The following is a 25,119-nucleotide window of genomic DNA, read 5'->3' as shown; positions in this document are numbered from 1 at the left end:
TCCGAGCAGTCATAAACATAAGACAGTTGACACAAAATGTACCAACATGGACTGGCAACAAGTAGGGGGCCAAACCTCAACTTATAGATATCGTGCCACTTCTTGCTGCTGCAAACTTTGCAATCTAACAGCTACTGTAAGTGTTCATAAGGCAAAGCATAATCCCTTATTCATTACAACTAACAACTGCCATTCATAGCTCTGTGGAAAGGAGTATTTGGACCCCCTCCCTAAAAGAACTTTTTGCTGTCCTTTAATAAATGGCAGTTGATGAGTGTCATAAAGAAACTCTTGTGCTAAGGACGGGATCTGTTTCAGCTTTTCCGTTATGTAACTGTTCGAGTAGAATATCTTCTTCAATTCTTCCAGCAGTAAGTACAGTAATAAATTGTGAGCACTCATTTTGACATACAAGTGCCTTCTTCCATGAACTGCTCATGACTGAACTGAATCACAGAACTGAGCAGAAGGCAATTTGTGTGTGGCATGAACAGGCACTGCACTTCACTGCAGTGTCTTCAAATGAAATATTTTAACTTCTATTTCGTCCATACTGTAGTGAGCTTTGGCTTTCATGTTGTTGTTGTTGTTGTTGTTGTTGTTGTCTTCAGTCCTGAGACTGGTTTGATGCAGCTCTCCATGCTACTCTATCCTGTGCAAGCTTCTTCATCTCCCAGTACTTACTGCAACCTACATCCTTCTGAATCTGCTTAGTGTATTCATCTCTTGGTCTCCCTGTATGATTTTTACCCTCCAATGCTAAATTTGTGATCCCTTCATGCCTCAGAACATGTCCTACCAACCGGTCCCTTCTTCTTGTCAAGTTGTGCCACAAACTCATCTTCTCCCCAATTCTGTTCAAAACCTCCTCATTATTTATGTGATCTACCCATCCAATCTTCAGCATTCTTTTGTAGCACCACATTTCAAAAGCTTCTATTCTCTTCTGGTCCAAACTATTTGTCATCCATGTTTCACTTCCATACATGGCTACACTCCATACAAATACTTTCAGAAACAACTTCCTGACACTTAAATCTATACTCGATGTTAACAAATTTCTCTTCTTCAGAAACGCTTTCCTTGCCATCACCAGTCTACATTTTATATCCTCTCTACTTCGACCATCATCAGTTATTTTGCTTCCCAAATAGCAAAACTCCTTTACCACTTTAAGTGTCTCATTTCCTAATCTAATTCCCTCAGCATCACCCGACTTAATTAGACTACATTCCATTATCCTTGTTTATAACATTGTCCTCAAGTACATCGCCCTTGTATAGACTCTCTATATACTCCTTCCACCTTTCTGCTTTCCCTTCTTTGCTTAGAACTGGGTTTCCGTCTGAGCTCTTGATATTCATACAAGTGGTTCTCTTTTCTCCAAAGGTCTCTTTAATTTTCCTGTAGGCAGTATCTATCTTACCCCTCGTGAGATAAGCCTCTACATCCTTACATTTGTCCTCTAGCCATCCGTGCTTAGCCATTTTGCACTTCCTATTGATTTCATTTTTGAGACGTTTGTATTCCTTTTTGCCTGCTTCATTTACTGCATTTTTATATTTTCTCCTTTCATCAATTAAATTCAATATTTCTTCTGTTACCCAAGGATTTCTACTAGCCCTTGTCTTTTTACCTACTTGATCTTCTGCTGCCTTCACTACTTCATCCCTCAGAGCTACCCATTCTTCTTCTACTGTATTTCTTTCCCCCATTCCTGTCAATTGTTCCCTTATGCTATCCCTGAAACTCTCCCATCTCCTTAAATTCCCACCTTTTTGCAGTTTCTTCAGTTTTAATCTACAGTTCATAACCAATAGATTGTGGTCAGAGTCCACATCTGCCCCTGGAAATGTCTTACAATTTAAATCCTGGTTCCTAAATCTCTGTGTTACCATTGTATAATCTATCTGAAACTTCTAGAATCTCCAGGGTTCTTCCATGTATACAACATTCTTTCATGATTCTTGAACCAAGTGTTAGCTATGATTAAGTTATGCTCCGTGCAAAATTCCACCAGGCGGCTTCCTCTTGCATTTCTTGGTCCCAATCCATATTCACCTACTACGTTTCCTTCTCTTCCTTTTCCTACAGTCGAATTCCAGTCACCCATGACTATTAAATTTTCGTCTCCCTTCACTACCTGAATAATTTCTTTCATCTCATCATACATTTCATCAATTTCTTCATCATCTGCAGAGCCAGTTGGCATATAAACTTGAACTACTGTAGTAGGCGTGGGCTTCGTATCTATCTTTGCCACAATAATGCATTCACTATGCTGTTTGTAGTAGCTTACCCGCATTCCTATTTTCCTATTCATTATTAAACCTACTCCTGCATTACCCCTATTTGATTTTGTGTTTATAACCCTGTAGTCACCTGACCAGAAGTCTTGTTCCTCCTGCCACCGAACTTCACTAATTCCCACTATATCTAACCTTAAACTATCCATTTCCCTTTTTAAATTTTCTAACCTACCTGCCCGATTAAGGGATCTGACATTCCACGCTCCGATCCGTAGAATGCCAGTTTTCTTTCTCCTGATAATGACGTCCTCTTGAGTAGTCCCCACCCGGAGATCCGAATGGGGGACTATTTTACCCAAGAGGATGCCATCATTATTTAACCATACAGTAAAGCTGCATGCCCTCGGGAAAAATTACGGCTGTAGTTTCCCCTTGCTTTCAGCCGTTCGCAGTACCAGCACAGCAAGGCCGTTTTGGTTAATGTTACAAGGCCAGATCAGTCAATCATCCAGACTGTTGCCCCTGCAACTACTGAAAAGGCTGCTGCATCTCTTCGGGAACGACACGTTTGTCTGGCCTCTCAACAGATACCCCTCCGTTGTGGTTGCACCTACGGTACGGCCATCTGTATCGTTGAGGCACGCAAGCCTACCCATCAACGGCAAGATCCATGGTTCATGGGGGTAGGTTGGCTTTCATACCATTTTTAAAAACACTGACATGTTAATTATATTTTGTTGCAAACCCTTCGAATTTTATGTGATGGATTACTGAGTTTCCAAGTATCACAATAAATAATGAAAAAAATAGTGATGTGAAACTATAAGACAAAAAAAAAAAATGTTTTGTATGTCATCAGTTTCCTCAACATCGTATAAAATGTATTTATAGTGAAGGAAAAAAAAATCTGGAAATGTGAACTTTTTAAAGGAAACAGAACATCTAAAAAACACTAACTCCAGGAGTTGCTTCATTTATGGGATATGCAACATGAAACTGGCTTGGAAAATATTTCATGCACCTTAAAATAGGCAACCCAATTTACATCATCATTCCATGTGCAGATGATGTAAGTCAGGTTGCCTATCAGTACGCATGCGATAGCATTCCCAACGCAATTGTTCCAGAATGCCACGTATAAAAATGTGACTTTTCCAGGACTCATACCTTGGGTTTTGTTGGTAACAGAAAGGTAGGGTTGTGTGTTTTGGGCTAGGGCCATCTGTATACTCAACAGAAGGGTCATCTTACTGTATGTGAATATTACACACTTCCTCTAGCTTAGGCAAATTGCTTGGTTATTTTTGCATTAGATGTAATTTATGGTGCAACTTAAGGGGATTATGGGGGCACCATCTAGTTTATGGATAGTCCTAGGAAAAGATGAAAAACATGTTTTTTGGGTATCAAAACTGAGTTGTGGATTCCACAGTGGCTGAAATTTTTATGAAAGATTCCTAAGACGCAAATCCCAAACCACCTTGAAAATTTTCTTGATTATTTTTTTATATGTACCTGAGATACAGAGGTTCAAAGTTACCCTACTTCTACATGTAACATGTGCATGTAAAATCCAGAGAGAGGGGGGAAGAAAAAAATTGTTTATAAAGCAATGTGGGATGGAGAAATATGCTGTAAAGAGTCTTTTTTATCATCAGAAGAGTTGCGGGAACCCCTGTTGTAGTATTAAAGCACATGCAAAATTTTTATGTGCCTAAAATCTGGTCGGAGGTGTAAAATTAGTTTTGCACTATTTCCATTTCAAATAAGTTAACTGTCAAAGTGTTACTGGCCCTTAAAGTTCTTTTATATGACATACCCCGATGTAGCAGGAAAAAGGAGGTAACCAGGGAAAAAATGCTCCTATCAGAGCACAAAAAAAGGTGAGTCTACCCCTGCTTATTAAAAGACTGACTGAAATGTGGGTTACCAGCTGACTTGTTATACTTCCTCCAGCACCTTTAAAAATTTCCCCAAAAATTTTGGCATGCGAACATATTTATGTTTTTTTCTTGCTGAGAGTGAAGGAGGCAGTGCCAGAGGGAGAGGGATAAAAGAGAAGAAGAAAGTGGAAGTGGGTGAGTGCCTATGAAAACAACAATGAGGAAAGGAGAATAATGACAGTGGGAAGGAATGAATGAGATACTAGCTGTAGGAGAGAGTAAGAGGGAGATGGTGACAGGAGGAAGAGACAGTATTTACTAGGACAGAACAAATGAGACTGTGGCTATGAGAGTGGGAACAGTGCTACAGACACACAAATAGTTAATGAGAATGAGGTGGGCTGAATGAGCGAGTGAGAATGGGCAAGTGGGAGTGGATGGGTATGAGCAACACAGCAATGGACTAGTGGGTGCAAGAGAGTTATAGTTAAAGGAGTTTGTGGAAGCGAGTTGCCCATTAAAAATAGTGTTAATATGTTTGTGTGACAAAATTTTTAAAGATGCTGAGGAAGGTAGGAGGAGTCAGCTGGTACCATGCTGCTCAGTGTCTTTTAATAAAAAGGATCATATTTGTCTTTGTGCTCCGAGATAAGCAGTTTCCTGCTGGTCTTAAGAAGCATGAAATATTTTCCTGTTCAGTTTCATTTTGCTCACTCTGTAGAAACAGTATTTTTTACTGCAAGAAAATCTGAAAACTCATTTTTCTCATGTACTGTTATTGGTCACAGCTGCTTTGTGAGACTCATTACACCTCCCGTGAACATCACTTAAATTGCGACAACTGCTGCCGCATCATAACACTCGCACCTTAAGACAAATCCCTAATTCTCAGAAAATTCCAGTAGGTAACTTTGATTTCTTCAATTTTACTATTTGTCACTGGGAAGTAAGTCTGTTATGCACCCATCTACTGAAGGAGCCTTTAATTTTATCGTTCTTCTGACGGTAAGTGGTGGTTATTAATCACACTATTCTTCCATTTTCTGCTTAAAAGTATTATTACCCCATTTGATCCAGATACTGCTTTCCTAGCAAAAGTCTCTTTTGCTCATCTAGTTTTCAACATTCACTTCTGCTTGTTTTGTGATTTTGTTTAATTCTTTGAGCTTTTATCTTATCCCATAGTTCCATTGCTTTTTTACAATGATTTTGCTGAATGACAAAGAGAAGAATCTAGTCCTTCCTCTGTTGGAATCTGGGCTCCAATTCTCAATATCATTGAATCTATTTCTTTTCTTTTTTCTGTCTACAGAAGTGAAGATATCATTAAGGATCTTTAATGTAGTTGATCTTCAATGACATTCATCCATGAACTCAGCCTCAGGACAAGAGAGAGCTGTAAATTCAAGGGTCATTAGGGTACATCACTTGTCAACAGCATCTGTTTGCACTTACATTAGACATTTATGAAACACACTGCCCTCTGCATGATTAGATGTAAATTTATGTCTGTTCATTCAACAAGCTGAAGATTTCATAAAATATATTTTTAATAAATATTTTTGAGATACATGCAAGCCAGATAGTTTGTCTCCATAACAATTCGGAAAGTTAACATTTGTATGCTACATATGAAACCAATCAACTTATCATAGCATGAATTAAATAAATTGTAAAAATAAAAAGTTCACTGATTTCAAGATTGTTCACTTTTTTTTTTGTTTGATTTCATCTGTTAACATAGGGAAATCCATTGAGAAATGTATTCATTACAAACATAAAAATTACAATACTGATTGCTTTAATTTTTAATGCATACTGATCATACGAACAGTTTGTTACCCAATCTATCAATAACATTTATTTAGTAAAGTGCTTCAAACAAATGAGAATTTTGCCATTTGAAGAATAAAATGGAAGTTTCTTTTTCATACATGTAAATCGTAGAATTAACTGAATTTCATTGCATGACAAAGTCAACAATATAATAAATTATGTCACTAACTCCAGGTCCTATAATTGATCTAACGACAAATGTTGGAGAAGGAAAAGCTGTAACTTCACAACACTTAGCACAAACTGCCATTTTTTTTTCCACTTCCTTAAATTTTAATATCAAAAGAAACAAGAAATGGAAAATGAGAACATAGATGAACTAAAATAAAACAGAACAGCACTTTCAACATTACAGTGCAAAAGATACATAGTTCACAATATTTATCCAAACTGCTAGAAAAATTCTAAAAAAATAAATGACACTAATGTATGCCCACTTGTGTGCTTCTTTCTGATCAGTATTTTTGTGTAGTGAACAAAATTACTTTAGATATCATACAACAGTAACAGATCTTAAATAACTCAATATAAAAAAGGAATTACCTGGCACTCTGCCAGTGTCAGCCCTGCTCTTCTGGGACTAGCAGATACCAGCTGCTCTCCTTTTGGACCAAGCTATATCTCCATAAATTGGAACTGTTTCTCTCTGTCCTTGCAGCCACATACCACCCAAAAACACTAAAGACAGGTTTTGCTCATATCAGTAGATGACGTTTATGGGGATTTTATTTCACAAACAATGTTGCAGGCTTCATTATTGGCTCGGACACTTAACGGATCCTGACACTACTTCCTTTTCAACCTCTACAAATTACATAGGTAAATTTATCCAGAATGCATTTTCATGTTTTGTGTGTGATGGAATTGCAAATCTGGACTCTGGTGTGTGATCTGACATTTTGCAGCAGACGGAGGAGAGTTCTGGTCTCTATTGGTGCATAACAGTCTTTTAACCACAATGATTTTTAATTTTTTTTTTCCTCTCTCACTGCACAAGAACTACATATGGTATCCATTCCCACCGGACCTTCCTTATCACATAGGTAACAAGCCACACACCAATTTAGATCAAAACTCCCTCCTAATCAATATAAACATGCAAAACTAATTTGATCCCTCATTGCCAGCTATGAGTGGAATATTACAGTACCCCCAAAAGAATGAATAAATCAGGTATGTGGGACATCAAATATTAATTGAAGCTTGTTTATGTTTTAGTGTAAATGTCTAAGAAGACTTATTCCCACACTTGTTTGCCTATTACATAAAATGTCAACTTAAAGAAGGCACCGTACGGCAGATTACTACAATATATTGCACTGTGAATGTGCAGCAAACACAACATTGCTTCTCTTAATTCTCACTATACAGAAAATTGTTATTTATGTAACAACTGGCCAAATACAGCAGCATCCCATTTACTTCTTAAATAATTTCATATGAATGATGCAACAGTTGTCAAAAGACAGTCTTCTCTTTTTACATATTTGCTACATCTGCCATTCATGGCATGTTTAACATAAAAGATTTATACACTATCGACGACCTTCCATATCAGCACGAAGCATTTCAAGTGCACGCATAACAAAACTGGTTTCACTTTCATTGTCTTTCTCTGCCATTTTTCCTGAACTTGCATGGTTGGTCTCATTACTATGATGATGTCGGTCAGGTACTATATGCATCTCAGTATCCGGAGCAGGGTGATGTGCATGCTTTGGATGCTTAATCCGTCCAAGCCAAGATTTGTGGCTTACTTCACATTCCAAGTCCACAATCATGCGTGTCAGTTCACGTATCTGTGCATCCTGACGCTCTGTAGTAAAGTAGAGTTCCTGTAAAGTGGAAATGTTACTAATACATGAAGAACAATCAATTCAACAGTAATTCAGAACTGCAAACTCTCTACAAATACAACACAGGTAATGGGGAAGAAATGTGGAGTTTTCCTATCCCAACTTGGATACAAAAACCATACAAAAAAGGGAGGGAAACATTCCACGTGGGAAAAATATATCTAAAATATATTTACAAATGTCTGCTTGTGTCTGTGTAGGTGCGGATGGATATGTGTGTGTGTGTGCGCGAGTGTATACCTGTCCTTTTTCCCCCTAAGGTAAGTCTTTCCACTCCCAGGATTGGAATGACTCCTTACCCTCTACCTTAAAACCCACATCCTTTTGTCTTTCCCTCTCCTTCCCTCTTTCCTGATGAAGCAACTGCTGGTTGCGAAAGCTTGAATTTTGTGTGTATGTTTGCGTGTCTATCGACCTGCCAGCGCTTTTGTTTGGTAAGTCACATTGTTTATATTATTATTATTATTATTATTAGTCGTAAAGCTCCCAACATGGAAGACGCTAAGTAAAGATGGTTCACTTCTGGGGCTTCTTATTATTCTTGTTTGCCCACCAGGTCTTCATTCTTTGCGAGAATTCAGCTTTTCTTTCTTCGCTCCATTTTGTTCCAGTTCTCGGCGCTTTTGTCTCTGGTTTGACCTCCCATTTGTCAACTTTAAGTTTGAAATTGTTTCTTTTGTTCATGTCTTCAGTAGTAATGTTGGCTAATTCCAGATCTTTCTTTACATTTTTGATCCATTCTCCTCCATTAACAAGGGATGCTATGTATCTTACTATTTTTTTTGTAAGTCTGCGATCGGGAAGTCTCATTATGTGGCCATAGAATTTTAGACGCCTCTTCCTCATGTCTATCTCTATGTTAGAATATTCTTCAATTTTAGAATTTTTCTGTAATCTATACCCCTCTTTGGTCCACCTTGGTCCCAGAATTTTCCTAATGATTTTCCTTTCCTCTTTCTTCAGGTTTTCCATATCTGTTTTCCTTTTAAGTGTCAAGGTTTCGCTGGCCTATAGCATTATTGGTTTAATTACCGACTTATAATGTTTCATTTTTGTATTTATAGATAGACATTTTTTATTGTAAATGTTTTGGACCAGCCCTAGACCCCTACGAGCTTTTAATATTCTTTCTTGTTGTGAGTATTTTTCAGAAATTATCTCTCCTAAATATTTAAAGTATAGTACCCTCTTAATTTCTCCATATTTGGTTTGTAACTTAGAAATTTCTAGATTTGTTGTTGTAAACACCGTTTTCTCAAAAGATATTTGTAGGCCAACTTTTCCTGCACACTCTTTTAAGGTTTCTATCTGTTTGACTGCCATTTCACTAGAATCTGCCATTATTGCAAGATCGTCTGTGTAGGCTAAGTAGGGGATTTGTAGGTCATCTTTTTTGGTTCCCAGTGATATTGGTTTCCAGTACTTTTCTTTTTTGAGTTCTTTTTCCCATTCTGCCATGACTCTATCCAGAACTAAGTTAAATAACAGAGGTGATAATCCATCACCTTGTCTAACCCCAGTTTTTATCTCAAATGATTTTGAAAGTTTTCCCATGAATTTCACTTTGCATTTTGTATTTGTTAATGTCTGCTCTATGATGTTCCGTGTCTTCTTATCCAGTCCTTGTTCTTTAAGAATTTTAAATAGTGTGGGTCTGTGAATTGAATCATATGCCTTTTTAAAGTCGACAAAGACATATACTGTAGGCTTCCTTCGCATTTGTCTCATCCTTGTAATCAATTTCAAGTTTAAAATTTGTTCTGGACATGATCTGTTTGGTCTGAAACCAGCTTGGAAATCTGAGATTTTGGGTTCTAGCAGTTTTTGTGTTCTTTCAAGAAGACAAGCTGATAATATCTTGTATGTGACGGCAAGTAAGGAGATTCCTCTATAGTTGTTCACATCCGATTTATCCCCTTTTTTATGTAACGGATGTATTAGGGCACATTTCCAATCTTCTGGTATTTCTTCAGTAACCCATATGTTTTGAATAATTTTAACTAGCTCATTTCTTGAGTTAGACCCTAGACTTTTGAGAAATTCGGCTACAATTCCATCTTCTCCTGATGCTTTGTTATTTTTGAGTTTGTTTATGTGTTTGATAATTTCTTCTTCAGTTGGCGGTACAGAGTCTTGCTGTTGTGTCTATATATATAAAAAAACAAAGATGAGGTGACTTACCAAACGAAAGCGCTGGCAGGTCGATAGACACACAAACAAACACAAACATACACACAAAATTCAAGCTTTCGCAACAAACTGTTGCCTCATCAGGAAAGAGGGAAGGAGAGGGAAAGACGGAAGGAAGTGGGTTTTAAGGGTGAGGGTAAGGAGTCATTCCAATCCTGGGAGCGGAAAGACTTACCTTAGGGGGAAAAAAGGACAGGTATACACTCGCACACACACACACACATATCCATCCACACATACAGACATGGATATGTGTGTGTGTACGCGAGTGTATACCTGTCCTTTTTTCCCCCTAAGGTAAGTCTTTCCGCTCCCGGGATTGGAATGACTCCTTACCCTCACCCTTAAAGCCCACTTCCTTCCGTCTTTCCCTCTCCTTCCCTCTTTCCTGATGAGGCAACAGTTTGTTGCGAAAGCTTGAATTTTGTGTGTATGTTTGTGTTTGTTTGTGTGTCTATCGACCTGCCAGCGCTTTCGTTCGGTAAGTCACCTCATCTTGTTTTTTATATATAATTTTTCCCACGTGGAATGTTTATAGAGAGAGAGAGAGAGAGAGAGAGAGAGAGAGAGAGAGAGAGAGAGAGAGAGAGAGACACACACACACACACACACACACACACACACACACACACACACACACACAGGGAAAACAACTTCACCGGTATCAATGTAGGGCTGAGGCCCAGGAATTTACATATTTGGAAACATTCTAAAACGAAAGCATATGTGTTTTTTAACACAAACTTATGTTTTTTTAAATGGACCTCCTATATTTTTTCTTCAGCAATCCATAGCATGACAAAGCACATACACAATGGCATTGATTGCATCGCAATATTCCCATTACATCCCGAGATATTGAGATGCGAAGTTGACGCTTGAAACACCTGACATGCGCTGCTAGTGCATGTCCTGAGGCTCAGGCGTGAACCCCATGCTGCCCGTAATCGCAGCAGGATGGCAGCAGACCGTATTATTCGTTTCGGACCTCTTGATAAGTATCGAAGTGTGATTACGCATGTTAATCACATTGCGATTACGGGCAGCATGGGGTTCACGCCTGAGCCTCAGGACGTGCGCTAGCAGCGCGTGTCGGGTGTTTCAAGCGTCAACTTCGCGTCTCAATATCTTGGGATGTAATGGGAATATTGCGATGTAATCAACGCCATAGTGTATGTGCTTTGTCATGCTATGGATTGCTGAAGAAAAAATATAGGAGGTCCATTTAAAAAACATAAGCATGTTAAAAAACACATATGCTTTCGTTTTAGAATGTTTCCAAATATGTACATTCATGGGCCCCAGCCCTACATTGATACCGGTGAAAGTCATTTTCCAATAGCTGTTATTGTTCCAGAGATAATTTGGGTGGACAAGATAGCTGCGTAACCTCTTAGTTCATCCCTATGAAATCCCCAAACCACCTTCCCTACCCTCTGGCTCCTACCCTTGTAACTGCCCCGGTGTAAAACCTGTCCCATGCACCACCACCACCACCACCACCACCACCACCACCTACTCCAGTCCTGTAACCCAGAAGGTGTACACGATCAAAGGCAGAGCCACGTGTGAAAGCACCCACGTGATTTACCAACTGACCTGCCTACACTGTGACACATTCTATGTGGGAATGACCAGCAACAAACTGTTCATTTGCATGAATGGACATAGGCAGACAGTGTTTGTTGGTAATGAGGATCACCCTGTGGCTAAACATGCCTTGGTGCACAGCCAGCACATCTTGGCACGGTTTTACACTGACCGGGTTATCTGGATACTTCCCACTAACACCAACCTATCCGAACTCTGGAGATGGGAACTTGCTCTTGAATATATCCTCTCTTCCTGTTATCCACCAGTCCTCAATCTCCGCTAATGTCAAGTTGCTGCCACTCATACCTCACCTGTCATTCAACAACATCTTTGCCTCTGCACTTCTGCCTCAACTGACATCTCTGCCCAATCTCTATGCCTTTGAATATGTCTGCTTGTGTCTGTATATGTGTGGATGGATATGTGTGTGTGTGCGCGCGCGAGTGTATACCCGTCCTTTTTTCCCCCTAAGGTAAGTCTTTCCGCTCCCGGGATTGGAATGACTCCTTACCCTCTCCCTTAAAACCCACATCCTTTCGTCTTTCCCTCTTTCCTGATGAAGCAACCGTTGGTTGCGAAAGCTAGAATTTTGTGTGTATGTTTGTGTGTGTGTATCGACGTGCCAGCGCTTTCGTTTGGTAAGTCACATCATCTTTGTTTTTAGATATATTTTTCCCGCGTGGAATGTTTCCCTCTATATATATATATATATATATATATATATATATATGGAAAACCACAAAAACTTTCTCACCTGTGTACCATGCAAGGGGAATTAACGAACATGTAAAAATTATCAGAGACATAACCATAAATGTGTACTTCACCTGTTATCAGTTTCAGCTACATTACGTAGCCACAATAAATTGGTATTATGCCTGTATACATGTTTAATCTGTCCACTACTCTGACAGCAAGTTCAGTAAAAATCTTAATATGTAAGTGGCAGTCCATGTTCAGATTAATGCTATTCATGGGAAATAAAAACCAGTCACAAATGAACTGTGATTACAAAGGAACTGTGATGCACATGGCTTGACATCGGGCTGATTCGGGACAGACGCAAGTTTGAATTGGATAAGAATGAGGCAGGAAAGCAGGTGTCCCCATTTCAAAGAGGGGAGATTCCATGGTGACTCATGTTACATTTTGAAATCAGTGTTTTATTATGTTCACTTGATATCAATCTACAAACCGACATTTTCTTTTATAGATCATCATTATAAATTGTGTTATTCAGGCAAAAATCTTGAAGTGTTATTTATGCAGGGAAGAGCATTAAAATTAAAGAACAAATATGTAATTCATGTTGTGACTCATGATATAAATTTGGGACATCGTGCACTTTATGTCAAAACTGTCCTCAAACTATTAGTATGGATCTGGTTTTTTTCACAGAAAATGCATATTAGGTTGGCATTCAAACAAGAGAGAGTTACACATTTTTAAAATTATTTATACCATTTGAAATATTGTAATATACCGAAAAAGGCACGTGACAATGTTACATGACTCATGTTACTTGCTACGTCTTGTTTGAAAAGCTTTTTTGCTGCAACCAGAAAAATGAAAATATGACATTATACGCCAAATACATCCCCCCATGAACCATGGACCTTGCCGTTGGTGGGGAAGCTTGCGTGCCTCAGCGATACAGATAGGCGTACCATAGGTGCAACCACAACAGAGGGTTATCTGTTGAGAGGCCAGACAAACATGTGGTTCCTGAAGAGGGGCAGCAGCCTTTTCAGTAGTTGCAAGGGCAACAGTCTGGATGATTGACTTGATCTGGCCTTGTAACATTAACCAAAACGGCCTTGCTGTGCTGGTACTGCGAACGGCTGAAAGCAAGGGGAAACCATGGCCGTAATTTTTCCTGAGGGCATGCAGCTTTACTGTATGATTAAATGATGATGGCGTCCTCTTGGGTAAAATATTCCGGAGGTAAAATAGTCCCCTATTCGGATCTCCGGGTGGGGACTACTCAAGAGGATGTCATTATTAGGAGAAAGAAAACTGGCGTTCTACGGATCGGAGCGTGGAATGTCAGATCCATTAATCGGGCAGGTAGGTTAGAAAATGTAAAAAGGGAAATGAATAGGTTAAAGTTAAATATAGTGGGAATAGTGAAGTTCGGTGGCAGGAGGAACAAGACTTCTGGTCAGGTGACTACCGGGGTTATAAACACAAAATCAAATAGGGGTAATGCAGGAGTAGGTTTAATAATGAATAGGAAAATAGGAATGCGGGTAAGCTACTACAAACAGCATAGTGAACGCATTATTGTGGCCAAGATAGATACGAAGCCCACACCTACTACAGTAGTACAAGTTTATGTGCCAACTAGCTCTGCAGATGACGAAGAAATTGAAGAAATGTATGATGAGATAAAAGAAATTATTCAGATAGTGAAGGGTGATGAAAATTTAATAGTCATGGGTGACTGGAATTCGAGAGTAGGAAAAGGGAGAGAAGGAAACGTAGTGGGTGAATATGGATGGGGGGAAAAATGAAAGAGGAAACCGTCTGGTAGAATTTTTCACAGAGCATAACTTAATCATAGCCAACACTTGGTTCAAGAATCATGAAAGAATGTTGTATATATGGAAGAATCCTGGAGATACTAAAAGGTATCAGATAGATTATATAATGGTAAGACAGAGATTTAGGAACCAGGTTTTAAATTGTAAGACATTTCCAGGGGCAGATGTGGACTCTGACCACAATCTATTGGTTATGAACTGTAGATTAAAACTGAAGAAATTGCAAACAGGTGGGAAATTAAGGAGATGGGACCTGGATAAACTCAAAGAACCAGAGGTTGTACAGAGTTTCAGAGAGAGCATAAGGGAACAACTGACAGGAATGGGGGAAAGAAATACAGTAGAAGAAGAATGGGTAGCTCTGAGGGATGAAGTAGTGAAGGCAACAGACGATCAAGTAGGTAAAAAGACAAGGGCTAAAAGAAATCCTTGGGTAACAGAAGAAATATTGAATTTAATTGATGAAAGGAGAAAATATAAAAATGCAGTAAATGAAGCAGGCAAAAAGGAATACAAACGTCTCAAAAATGAGATCGACAGGAAGTGCAAAATGGCTAAGCAGGGATGGCTAGAGGACAAATGTAAGGGTGTAGAGGCTTATCTCACTAGGGGTAAGATAGATACTGCCTACAGGAGAATTAAAGATACCTCTGGAGAGAAGAGAACCACTTATATGAATATCAAGATCTCAGATGGAAACCCAGTTCTAAGCAAAGAAGGGAAGGCAAAGGTGGAAGGAGTATATAGAGGGCTTATACAAGGGCGATGTACTTGAGGACAATATTATGGAAATGGAAGAGAATGTAGATGAGGACGAAATGGGAGATAAGATACTGCGTGAAGAGTTTGACAGAGTACTGAAAGACCTAAGTCGAAACAAGGCCCCGGGAGTAGACAACATTCCATTAGAACTACTGACGGCCTTGGGAGAGCCAGTCATGACAAAACTCTACTATCTGGTGAGCAAGATGTATGATACAGGCGAAATACAGTCAGACTTCAAGAAGAATACAATAATTCCAATCCCAAAGAAAGCAGGTGTTGACAGATGTGAAAATTACCGAATTATCAGTTTAATAAGTCACAGCTGCAAAATACTAACGCGAATTCTTTACAGACGAATGAAAAAACTAGAAGAAGCCGACCTCGGCGAAGATCAGTTTGGATTCCGTAGAAATGTTGGAACACGTGAGGCAATACTGACCCTACGACTTATCTTAGAAGCCAGATTAAGAAAAGGCAAACCTACGTTTCTAGCATTTGTAGACTTAGAGAAAGCTTTTGACAATGTTGACTGGAATACTCTCTTTCAAATTCTGAAGGTGGCAGGGGTAAAATACAGGGAGCGAAAGGCTATTTACAATTTGTACAGAAACCAGTTATAAGAGTCGAGGGGTATGAAAGGGAAGCAGTGGTTGGGAAGGGAGTGAGACAGGGTTGTAGCCTATCCCCAATGTTATTCAATCTGTATATTGAGGAAGCAGTAAAGGAAACAAAAGAAAAATTCGGAGTAGGTATTAAAATTCATGGAGAAGAAATAAAAACTTTGAGGTTCGCCAATGGCATTGCATTCTGTCAGAGGCAGCAAAGAACTTGGAAGAGCAGCTGAACGGAATGGATAGTGTCTTGAAAGGAGGATATAAGATGAACATCAACAAAAGCAAAACGAGGATAATGGAATGTAGTCAAATTAAATCAGGTGATGCTGAGGGAATTAGATTAGGAAATGAGACACTTAATGTAGTAAAGGAGTTTTGCTATTTGGGGAGTAAAATAACTGATAATGGTCGAAGTAGAGAGGATATAAAATGTAGACTGGCAATGGCAAGTTAAGCGTTTCTGAAGAAGAGAAATTTGTTAACATTGAGTATAGATTTAAGCATCAGGAAGTCGTTTCTGAAATTATTTGTATGGAGTGTAGCCATGTGTGGAAGTGAAATATGGACGATAAATAGTTTGGACAAGAAGAGAATAGAAGCTTTTGAAATGTGGTGCTACAGAAGAATGCTGAAGATTAGATGGGTAGATCACATAACTAATGAGGAGGTATTGAATAGAATTGGGGAGAAGAGGAGTTTGTGGCACAACTTGACAAAAAGAAGAGACCGGTTGGTAGGACATGTTTCGAGGCATCAAGGGATCACAAATTTAGCATTGGGGGGCAGCGTGGAGGGTAAAAATCGTAGAGGGAGACCAAGAGATGAATACACTAAGCAGATTCAGAAGTATGTAGGTTGCAGTAAGTACTGGGAGATGAAGAGGCTTGCACAGGATAGAGTAGCATGGAGAGCTGCATCAAATCAGTCTCAGGACTGAAGACCACAACAACAACAACAACAACAACAACAACAACAACAACAACCTTCCACTTTTCAAACACTATGAAAAATAATAAGAGCATGACATGTGGGAAAATGAACTGTAAATTCAATTAAAAGTCAGAACTGAAAATATCCCCTTGCACTGACAACATCATGTGGATTAATATTCTTTGTAATTTCATAATGTTTTACTGGCCATTTCCAATAGAGGCCAGCACACTCCATCACACTGATTATGTAAGAATTTCCAAAAACTGCATGTATTTCTCCAGCACTGTATTTACTTTCGTATTCCACTTTGTACCAGTCTCCAATTTTCACACTTTCTATAGTTTCTCCAATAGGATGATCTGCAGCAGCAAAATTCTTTGGAGACTGTTTGTAGTACTCCTTTCTTGTAGTGAAAGCAGTGAATGCTTTTTATGTTTGGTACTGATGGTGCCAAAGAAAATATTTGAGCCACATTAAGTTTCACATTGATTCCTTGAATTTCATCAGCAGACACATGAAAAACCTGCATAGTTGTGGTACTTGCAGCCACCTGAGTGGAAGCTGATGCATCACCTAAAATGAATTTTTGCTTTTTTACAGCATTCCTCAATAGCCATTCCGCAACTGCATCAATTCCATCTATGGCTCCTTTACCATGGCATGTAGCAAACAAGTTCCAATAGACTTCCACATTATGAAATTATTGAAATTGAGGTACAACAGCAGTAATATACTTGTTTTTAAACTGCGAGTCAGGTCGATCTGACCAGATTGAAACTACCTTCACATTTTCAGGTATATTTGACAGTAACTTGCTAATGTAAGCAACTGCAGCACTCTAGCCATGGCTTTATCCGGAGCACTATGTGACTTAAATGGCGACAAACTTGCTTTACTAGCTGGCTGATCTTGCATCTTATGCTGCCTATGTTTTCTAACCCTCTCCCTATTTTTGGCTCTTCTTTCTTCTACTAACAGTTCTTGCTTATGTTGACTTGCTATGTCTTTTGAGCTTCTTCCAGATGCTGCTTCTTAAATTCTTCACATTTTCCTTTACTCTTTAACTCACTCCCCCCCCCCCCCCCCCCTCCTCCTACTCTGTCTTTCTGCTGCTGCAGGTATCCTCCTCTTCTAACCTAAAAAGTAATACAACTGTTTTCACACTACAAAGTAAATTACTGAACAAGATAAATTTATCTCTTATATCTCTCTTGGTATAAAAACTTATTACATGAAAGTGGCTCATGTTACATGAAAGTTCATGCTGTTGTATTATATTATTTACCCCAACATATAATTTACGTTCTTCAGTTTTCTACTTTTTATGCAGTACATTAGGGTATGTAACAGTAATATAAATAATGATATGCTAACTCTTACCTGCCAATTAGTTGAAATGAAGGTCCAAAATCGCCAATAATTCCCACTCGCATCATATGAAACAACATATGGCATCATATAAATGGCTACAAATTATGGAGGGAAAGCAATAATGTTCTCAAATCATTCTTGCCATACAGTAGTAAGTCCAGCCATTTCAAAAAAACTATATAAAAGTACCTAATTTTAAACTTTTAAATATCATGTGTCCTACTTTACATGGAATATCCCAAGGGCTGAATATTTAGTGAAAGCATAGAAAATTTAAATCTGGGCAGCAGAACAGGAATTTAAGTCCGTGTCTTCTTCAAGAATAGTCCTCTTGAACGGAGTCCAGAGTCATGACCACTGAGCTCTCCCCCTCAGTATTCTAATATCAGTAGGAAACGCAATCTTTAAAGACAGCCAAATTGTAAGTTTTTTCTATTATCCATGCTACAAAGTAACTGAACACAAACTCCACATTTACAAATTCCCATTAGTATTGTGAAGAAAGAGTATTATCTGTTAAGAAGTATCCATTGTAACATGTCCAAAAATTTTAAGTCTTATATAGTAAAAAGAATAGTTGCACAATTGTTAAGGACATTATACTAGATGAACAACTCCAGAAGGATTTAATCTGAAAAAGGAAAGCTGCATTTTAACATATTTAGTACGTGACTGAAAACACCAATTGGGAACTGAACTGAGAAAAAGGAAAAATACAAAAAAGTTACTGACTTTAAAATCATCTGTATAAACAATTTTGTTAAGTGGATAATCATGGTATACAAGAGTTAAATATCTGTTTGTAAGTAGTGGAACCTGTAGAGTTCCCTCTGTGCTACAGTGCTGTGGCCTAGTGACATACCATGGAGAAGTCCAAGACATGGTTTTTTGGATACAAGCAAATGGGGGAATCTGAGTTCTCCACATACGTCCTCAAGCCATACCTCAGCTGGTCTGCCTGTCTGCAGACAATTCATAAGCAGCTAGATTCTTTCATTATGGAAAAGACTGGAATAACGGTGGTCTAGTTGATAGTGATTGCATAGTAGATCAGGAGCAGCTGGTGTCATACTTTCAAATATGGGATAACAGGTTCCACAAAAAGGCTAACTACAAGGGTCATATGAAAGGCTCCAGTTGCTAGATGTACTCTGTTATTGTGGACAGGGCCTAATAAACAGAGTACAAGTGGCACTGCTGAACAACAAGGAACACATCCCTAACCTTAAGTGAGATAAAATTATTGTCTGATAAAAACTTAATAAATCCATTCAATCTGTTCCCCACAAGGCCCCACAAGGTGTCACAGCAGAAACAAAGCATTTAGTTACCTCAAGCCATTATCCTTGATTTGTATGTCTGATGACAATGTTACTTTACTATACAATGATAATCCTAAAAATCAACATTGGAGAACTACTTCTAGTAGCTGGTCTAAGTACAGTTCCAGGTACGGATGTACTGACTGAAGTCTGCAAAAATGCAGGACATGATATTTCATAGGTGAAAAACAGTACCCATGTTCCTTGGCCTAATCTTGTATCCTCCTTATAGCATTCTCAAGATGGCATTCTGCAGCACAGTGTGACGGAGAGCTAAGGTAATACACACAAAAGTCATCCATTTGTAATGGCGATGAAACAGTAGGACCCACAATGGTTATAACATCACTCGCTGCAATTACAGAGGATGTGGCATTCAGTACAGATCCATGTGGGAAGCTTGACATCCCCATCTCAGTGACAGGTCAACTTCAACAGTGTGAGATGCTCATCAGAGATTTGAAATTTAAACCAGGACATTGGCACAAAGACTGATGATCAGACAATGTACACCGCCATCTCTCCTCTACTGGCAGGTCAAATACTGGTGGTGAAGATCTCATTCACCACCAGGATTTGAACTGAGCTGAGACCACCATTACACAGGCATGAGTTAATGACCTCAGCTACAGCAGTGGGTATGCTTGGTGTAATGGTCTTTCGGAATTTTTCTGTTCAGAATGGTTATACAAAAAAGGTATTAACAAGGTAGTATACTACACAAAAATGCTTACACCGTTTGACTAAACAACTAAAGCACCCAGAAGGGGAGGAGGAAACAAAATGAACCTTCACAAGTTGAGAGGATGTGTTATGTTATTTCTGTGATTATAAAATCAAGTCAGATTTACAAAGGACTCTGTGTTATGTACCCAGTTATCATTATGGTATTGCACCCCCTTTGGATTGGATGTATGCCCCAGTTGGGAAGGGTGTCAAAGCTGTTGTATTCACTCCTGGGGCAAACTGACCACAACTGTTACAATGGGCCCTTGATATCCTGGATACTGGCACTGGGATGGAGTTGATGTCTGAGATGGTTCATACATTCTATTGGGACAGACCTGGAGAACACACTGACTATGGGAGTACCTCAACATCACGAACACCGTTCATGGAGACACCTGTCGTGTGGACCAGCATTGTCCTGTTGAAAAATGTCACCAAGATACTGTCACAAAAGTGATCACATATGTGGGGCAGGATGTTCATGACATGCTCTTCCCTCAGTCCTTACTAGCTGTGACCTTAAGTCATACCTAATGGCTCCCCACACCCTGACACCAGCAGTAACACCACAATGCCTCTCCAAAACACTGGAATAATGAGACCTCCGCATACTATTGCCATTCTCACTGACTGGGATGACCCAGTGTAGCCCAACAGAGTGATTCATCACTGAACACAATGTGACACCATTCAACAGTAATCCATGCTTCCTCATCACAGTAGCACCACTGGACAGAGCCATTTGTGTTGTGGTGTCAATGGTAGTCTATGCATGGCACAGCAATTTCCTTGCTTGGCTGATACTAGTCTCTGACCAATGGTGCAGGAGGGCAAAGAATATTGCAAGGAGTCCATTACTTGTTCTTCAGTGGCAGGTGCAAATTTGAAAGGCTGATGATTTGCTTAGTGCACAATATGATGGTCCTTACTTGTGGTCAGATGTGGCCAACCAGAACCTGTCCTCAGGTTTCAATACAGTCCAACATAGGACCCACTGTCACAATTAAATTCCCCACAAATCTGGACATTGTAGGATTCAACCAGTCAGTCAAATAGAGACCTGCAATTGGCTCCTTTCAAACTGTCAGGTGCTGAAAATGTTGTCTCGTGTGAGTACACTGCACCTCCATGTTCCTCATAGTGAACATTCAACTACTGACACTTCTCACACCCTTTGTACACACTAGGAAGCATAGTAACAACATTAAATACGAACAACACTAATGCACCATGGTGGCCATTCCACCTATCATAGACAATCGTAACTATAATCATTTATGTATCATCTGATGGTGTACCCGTGTACAAAGTGGCACATTCGACCATGCCTTCTGTGTGCTTCACTTTTTTTGTAAGCCAATGTACATCATTTAAAGAGTGATTGTTTTGATTGAAAAATAGTATCCTACTCATTTGTTATTACTGTCAGGAGTTTTCATAATTAAAGTATTAGCATTTTTTATAACTAGCATGCAGAACTCTCTCTCTCTCTCTCTCTCTCTCTCTCTCGTGTGTGTGTGCGTGTGTGTGTGTGTGTGTGTGTGTCTATATATATATATATATATATATATATATATATATATATATATATATATATATATATATTTGTTTTGCTGTCTAATTTATTAGAAATATAGCAGTAGTCAAAATTAGTGCACTGTAAACTGAAATCAACAAATGAAAAATGAAAAGCTTGTAGCAGGATTGGTAGTCATGTTTGGCATTGCACGCATAATATACCAGACAAGTTTATTTTAGTTATGTAGACACATTTGGTTTTCTGAAGTACTAAGCATGAATGTATTTCACAAAATGGTTTTCTTTATGGGCACAAAATCAATACAAGATTCATTGCAATCAATAACATTTATATGATGCCTTAATTTAACTCTATTGTTACATGATAGATAAAAAAAATGTACACCACCTGTATTGTATAGTGAAGTGTATCAAGCTCCTCTTTACGAGCCTGTTCCTTTGCAGTTTCCTTCCTCGTCTGTCTATTATACTCTATGTACAGTACTCCAGCAGCAACTCCAAATATAATTCCTTCTCCCACCAGGTTGGCACCTAGCTCTATGGCCATTGCTTCATTCAGGCTTGGAATGTTCACAGGTTTACCCAGGTTCATTATCCACATCTTTGCTTTCACCTCGCACCAATTGTAGACTGCAGGTCAGGTACAGAGATGGCTATTAGAATGGACAAAATGTTTATATTATTTGCACACTATAAGAGAAGGTTTAGGGTTTTTTCACGGCTTCTAAACAGGGCAGTATTAACATGGATACACAAGAAAATCATCTGTGGTTTAATTACACAGTTACACACATCTTCTCCGTGAAAATGAACAAAAATGACAGCCTTAGTAAACCATGGAATAAAAACACACACTTAAATGGGAATAAAATTTTGACAACGCTGTGAAAACAATATTTTTTTATAGCTGGAGGAACTTCGCATTTAGGTACCTTACAACTGTCCTTAAACACAAATTGCAATTTTCAGTTTATTAGTGACAACTAAGGATGTGTAATCTGCTCTGTTTACATTCCAATTAGGAAACTAATTTACTTACACTGTGCTGGTGGCATACATATGTAAGTGCGAAAAAAAGGGCTAGCCTTCGCGCGCTCTTTGACAGCATTTGCTATTGGTTTACTTATTTGTCGCAACAGTAAAGAGCCGAGTTTGGCTATTGGAAAAGCACCGACTACCATTTCTACGCGTGCAAGTTCAGTTCGGCATACTAGCCGCCAGGCTCGCCAACCCAACTGAAACTTTTGGAAGATATGCAAAGTCCCTGAAGTGCAGCTACGGCTACAGTTTTGGCGGGACGTTCGAATTTCCATGATTTTACGCGCCGTTCAACACGAAGACAGTCTGATTTGTATAGCTGCTCACTATATTGTATTATCATTGAAAAATACATGAATAAGGTGAAATTAAGTGCAATTCTTAAAGTGCACCTACTGCATGACATATATTCGTTCTTAACTGATTCCAAAATCGCGATATGGTAAGTCGCTTCTTGTTTGATTTGATTTGATTTATTATTGGTCCTGTAGATCATACAATTTGTACAGCAAAGCACATCATGATATAGGACAAGTTGTTGCACATCACTCGCACTGACGCCGCTTGACATAATTTGTAACCGTTTTAATTATGAGTTAACAGAAAATACAACTTATAAAAACAGAAGAAAATACAACGCTGTAACGGAGTCCTAAGCACAAATTCAACTTCTTCAAATTGAAGAGCTGGGAGCAAAAACATGGTACCCCACACTTTGTTAAAAATTGAGCTATGATAAATCTGAGACTGTCCATGTGATAAGCCACCAGGATACCCAGTAGTTCCAGCAAAAACTCAACAGATGGCAGAGTAATACATATTTTTCTGAGCCACAATTGCAGCATCTAAAATTCATACGGTGGCCACAGAACAAGAAAAAAGACGTTGGCATCCCACAGACGCAATGGGAGGGTCGAGTGGGATTTGTACCTTTAAAAGGCAAAGGAAACCGAGAATGTAATTGAATTATGAAGATCTTAATTATAGTAATATATTGTTTGAAGAATCTGGCAGTGAGTATACTTCATCCAATGACGAAGAAAGCGATGAAGATCGTAATATCACCAATGTAAGTACTTGGCTCAGCATACATTTAGCTTATGTTGGTTAACATGTTTTGATCTTGGAAAACTAATCACATTTCTTTGTGCATATTATGAATAAACAAGTGTAATTTAAAACATTATTAGACTACCTTTTATGCATTATAAACTGTTGAACTACATTGGTTGGTTGATTTGGGGGGGATGGGACCAAAAAGTGAGGTCATCACTTCTAATAGAACTACTTTCTGCAGTCGTCTGCACGTATTTATTTGGCTTACCACCTTTTGCACTTGTTTGTGAAATGAACACTTGCAAAAGTTACAGTTCTGAAGCTAATAGGCTAACTGCAGTGTTTTCAGTTCGCTGGAAAAAGAATGAAAACACAGGCGAATCTTGAAAGTACACAAACCATGACAGAACCATTTGAGGTGCAGGAGAGCGGAAATGAAAATGTTCCTTTAAAAAATATAAAATTAACCAAAGGAAGGAAACCTAAGAGGAACGCTGGCCTTGAATACGCAGTGGTTAACAAAGAAATGAGTATGGGAAAACGGGAAATAGGTCATGACTGTGAGTGCAAGAAACAGTGTTTTGTAAGCTTCCACGAGAACTTGGGAAAAATATTTTCAGAATTCTGGGACACGAAAAACTATGATCTCCAAAACTCGTATTTTCTTGGATGAACCAAAGTCATCCCTATCAAAGGCAGATACACGAAGAATGGTGATGGAAACAGAAGATCTAATAGTGTGGTTTATATGATTTTGAAGCAGTAGTTCGTAAAGTAGCATTTCTAAACATATGTGGACTTCAAAAATCGAGAAGGGGGGTTGATATTATGGTTAAAAAATTAGCTCTAGGTCAGAACACCCACTCTTTGGGCCAGAGAGGCCTTTATGGTATTAAAAATAATGCTTTTAGTGACGATGAGAGAAAGTATGTAATTGACCACATTAACAAAATTCTGAAATGCAGGAGTCATTACAGCTGGAAAGATAACCCAGAAAGGGTTTGTACCGGACATGAAAACTCCATTAGAAGTATTTATTTATTTGCACATCTAGTTATGTAGGACCAAATTCAGCAGCAAATCGCCAGGGTCATGGAACATGAAAGTACATGAAACTACAACATAAAAGTAATAACAAATAAAATAAAATGTTTATGAACCCAAAAAAGTCAAGCTATCAGTTTAAGTAGATGCAGTCAACAATATAACATAAGAATCAGATTAATTTTCGACTAACTCCTTAACAGAATAGAATGAGTGACCCGTGAGAAAACTCTTCAGTTTCGATTTGAAAGTGCATGGATTACTTTTAGATTAAGTCAATAATTTCTGCAAAGAAAATGTACTAAAGCCTGTTTCCTTCGACAAGTACACAAAAATCTTCAGAACACTGAATACACATTTCAAGTATCCAAAGACTGACACATGTAAAACATGTGACACACTTCCCCTGAAAATTAAAGACTACAAATTAAAAAATGATACTCAGTTACTCCATGAGTTAGAAGTTCAACTAGAATTGCACTATAGAAGAGCACAAGCTGGATTTACAAAAATAAAAGAAAACATAGATTTAGCCAAAGCTCAAGAAGATACTTAAAC

The 25,119-nt window shown here is 38.6% G+C and overlaps 1 protein-coding gene across 1 annotated transcript; it reads right to left on the bottom strand.

Moving 5' to 3' along the window:
* Positions 1–6,899: 6,899 nt before the first annotated feature.
* LOC126472606 (putative OPA3-like protein CG13603) lies at positions 6,900–22,653 on the bottom strand. Its single transcript, XM_050099945.1, has 3 exons — positions 22,463–22,653; positions 21,812–22,053; positions 6,900–7,803 (listed from the first exon to the last, which is right to left on the bottom strand). Exons 1-3 carry the CDS (start codon positions 22,602–22,604, stop codon positions 7,504–7,506), a joined length of 684 nt encoding a protein of 227 aa, XP_049955902.1. The 5' UTR covers positions 22,605–22,653; the 3' UTR covers positions 6,900–7,503.
* Between the last annotated feature and the right edge of the window lie 2,466 nt (positions 22,654–25,119).

This window comes from Schistocerca serialis, chromosome 1 (assembly GCF_023864345.2).
Source record: "Schistocerca serialis cubense isolate TAMUIC-IGC-003099 chromosome 1, iqSchSeri2.2, whole genome shotgun sequence".
Lineage (NCBI taxonomy): Eukaryota > Metazoa > Arthropoda > Insecta > Orthoptera > Acrididae > Schistocerca > Schistocerca serialis.
The sequence above is the reverse complement of the archived record's forward strand: the minus strand, read 5'-3'. Positions and strand labels throughout refer to the sequence as shown.

Bases quoted from the DNA above. Each gene is read 5' to 3' on its own strand.
- LOC126472606 (XM_050099945.1), bottom strand. From the start codon at position 22,604: ATGGTAGTCGGTGCTTTTCCAATAGCCAAACTCGGCTCTTTACTGTTG. The intron at 22,054-22,462 runs GTAAGTAAATTA...CCTGACCTGCAG, and splicing joins ATGTATGCCACCAGCACAGT to TCTACAATTGGTGCGAGGTG. The intron at 7,804-21,811 runs GTGGTGTACATT...TCCACTTTACAG, and splicing joins CACTTCACTATACAATACAG to GAACTCTACTTTACTACAGA.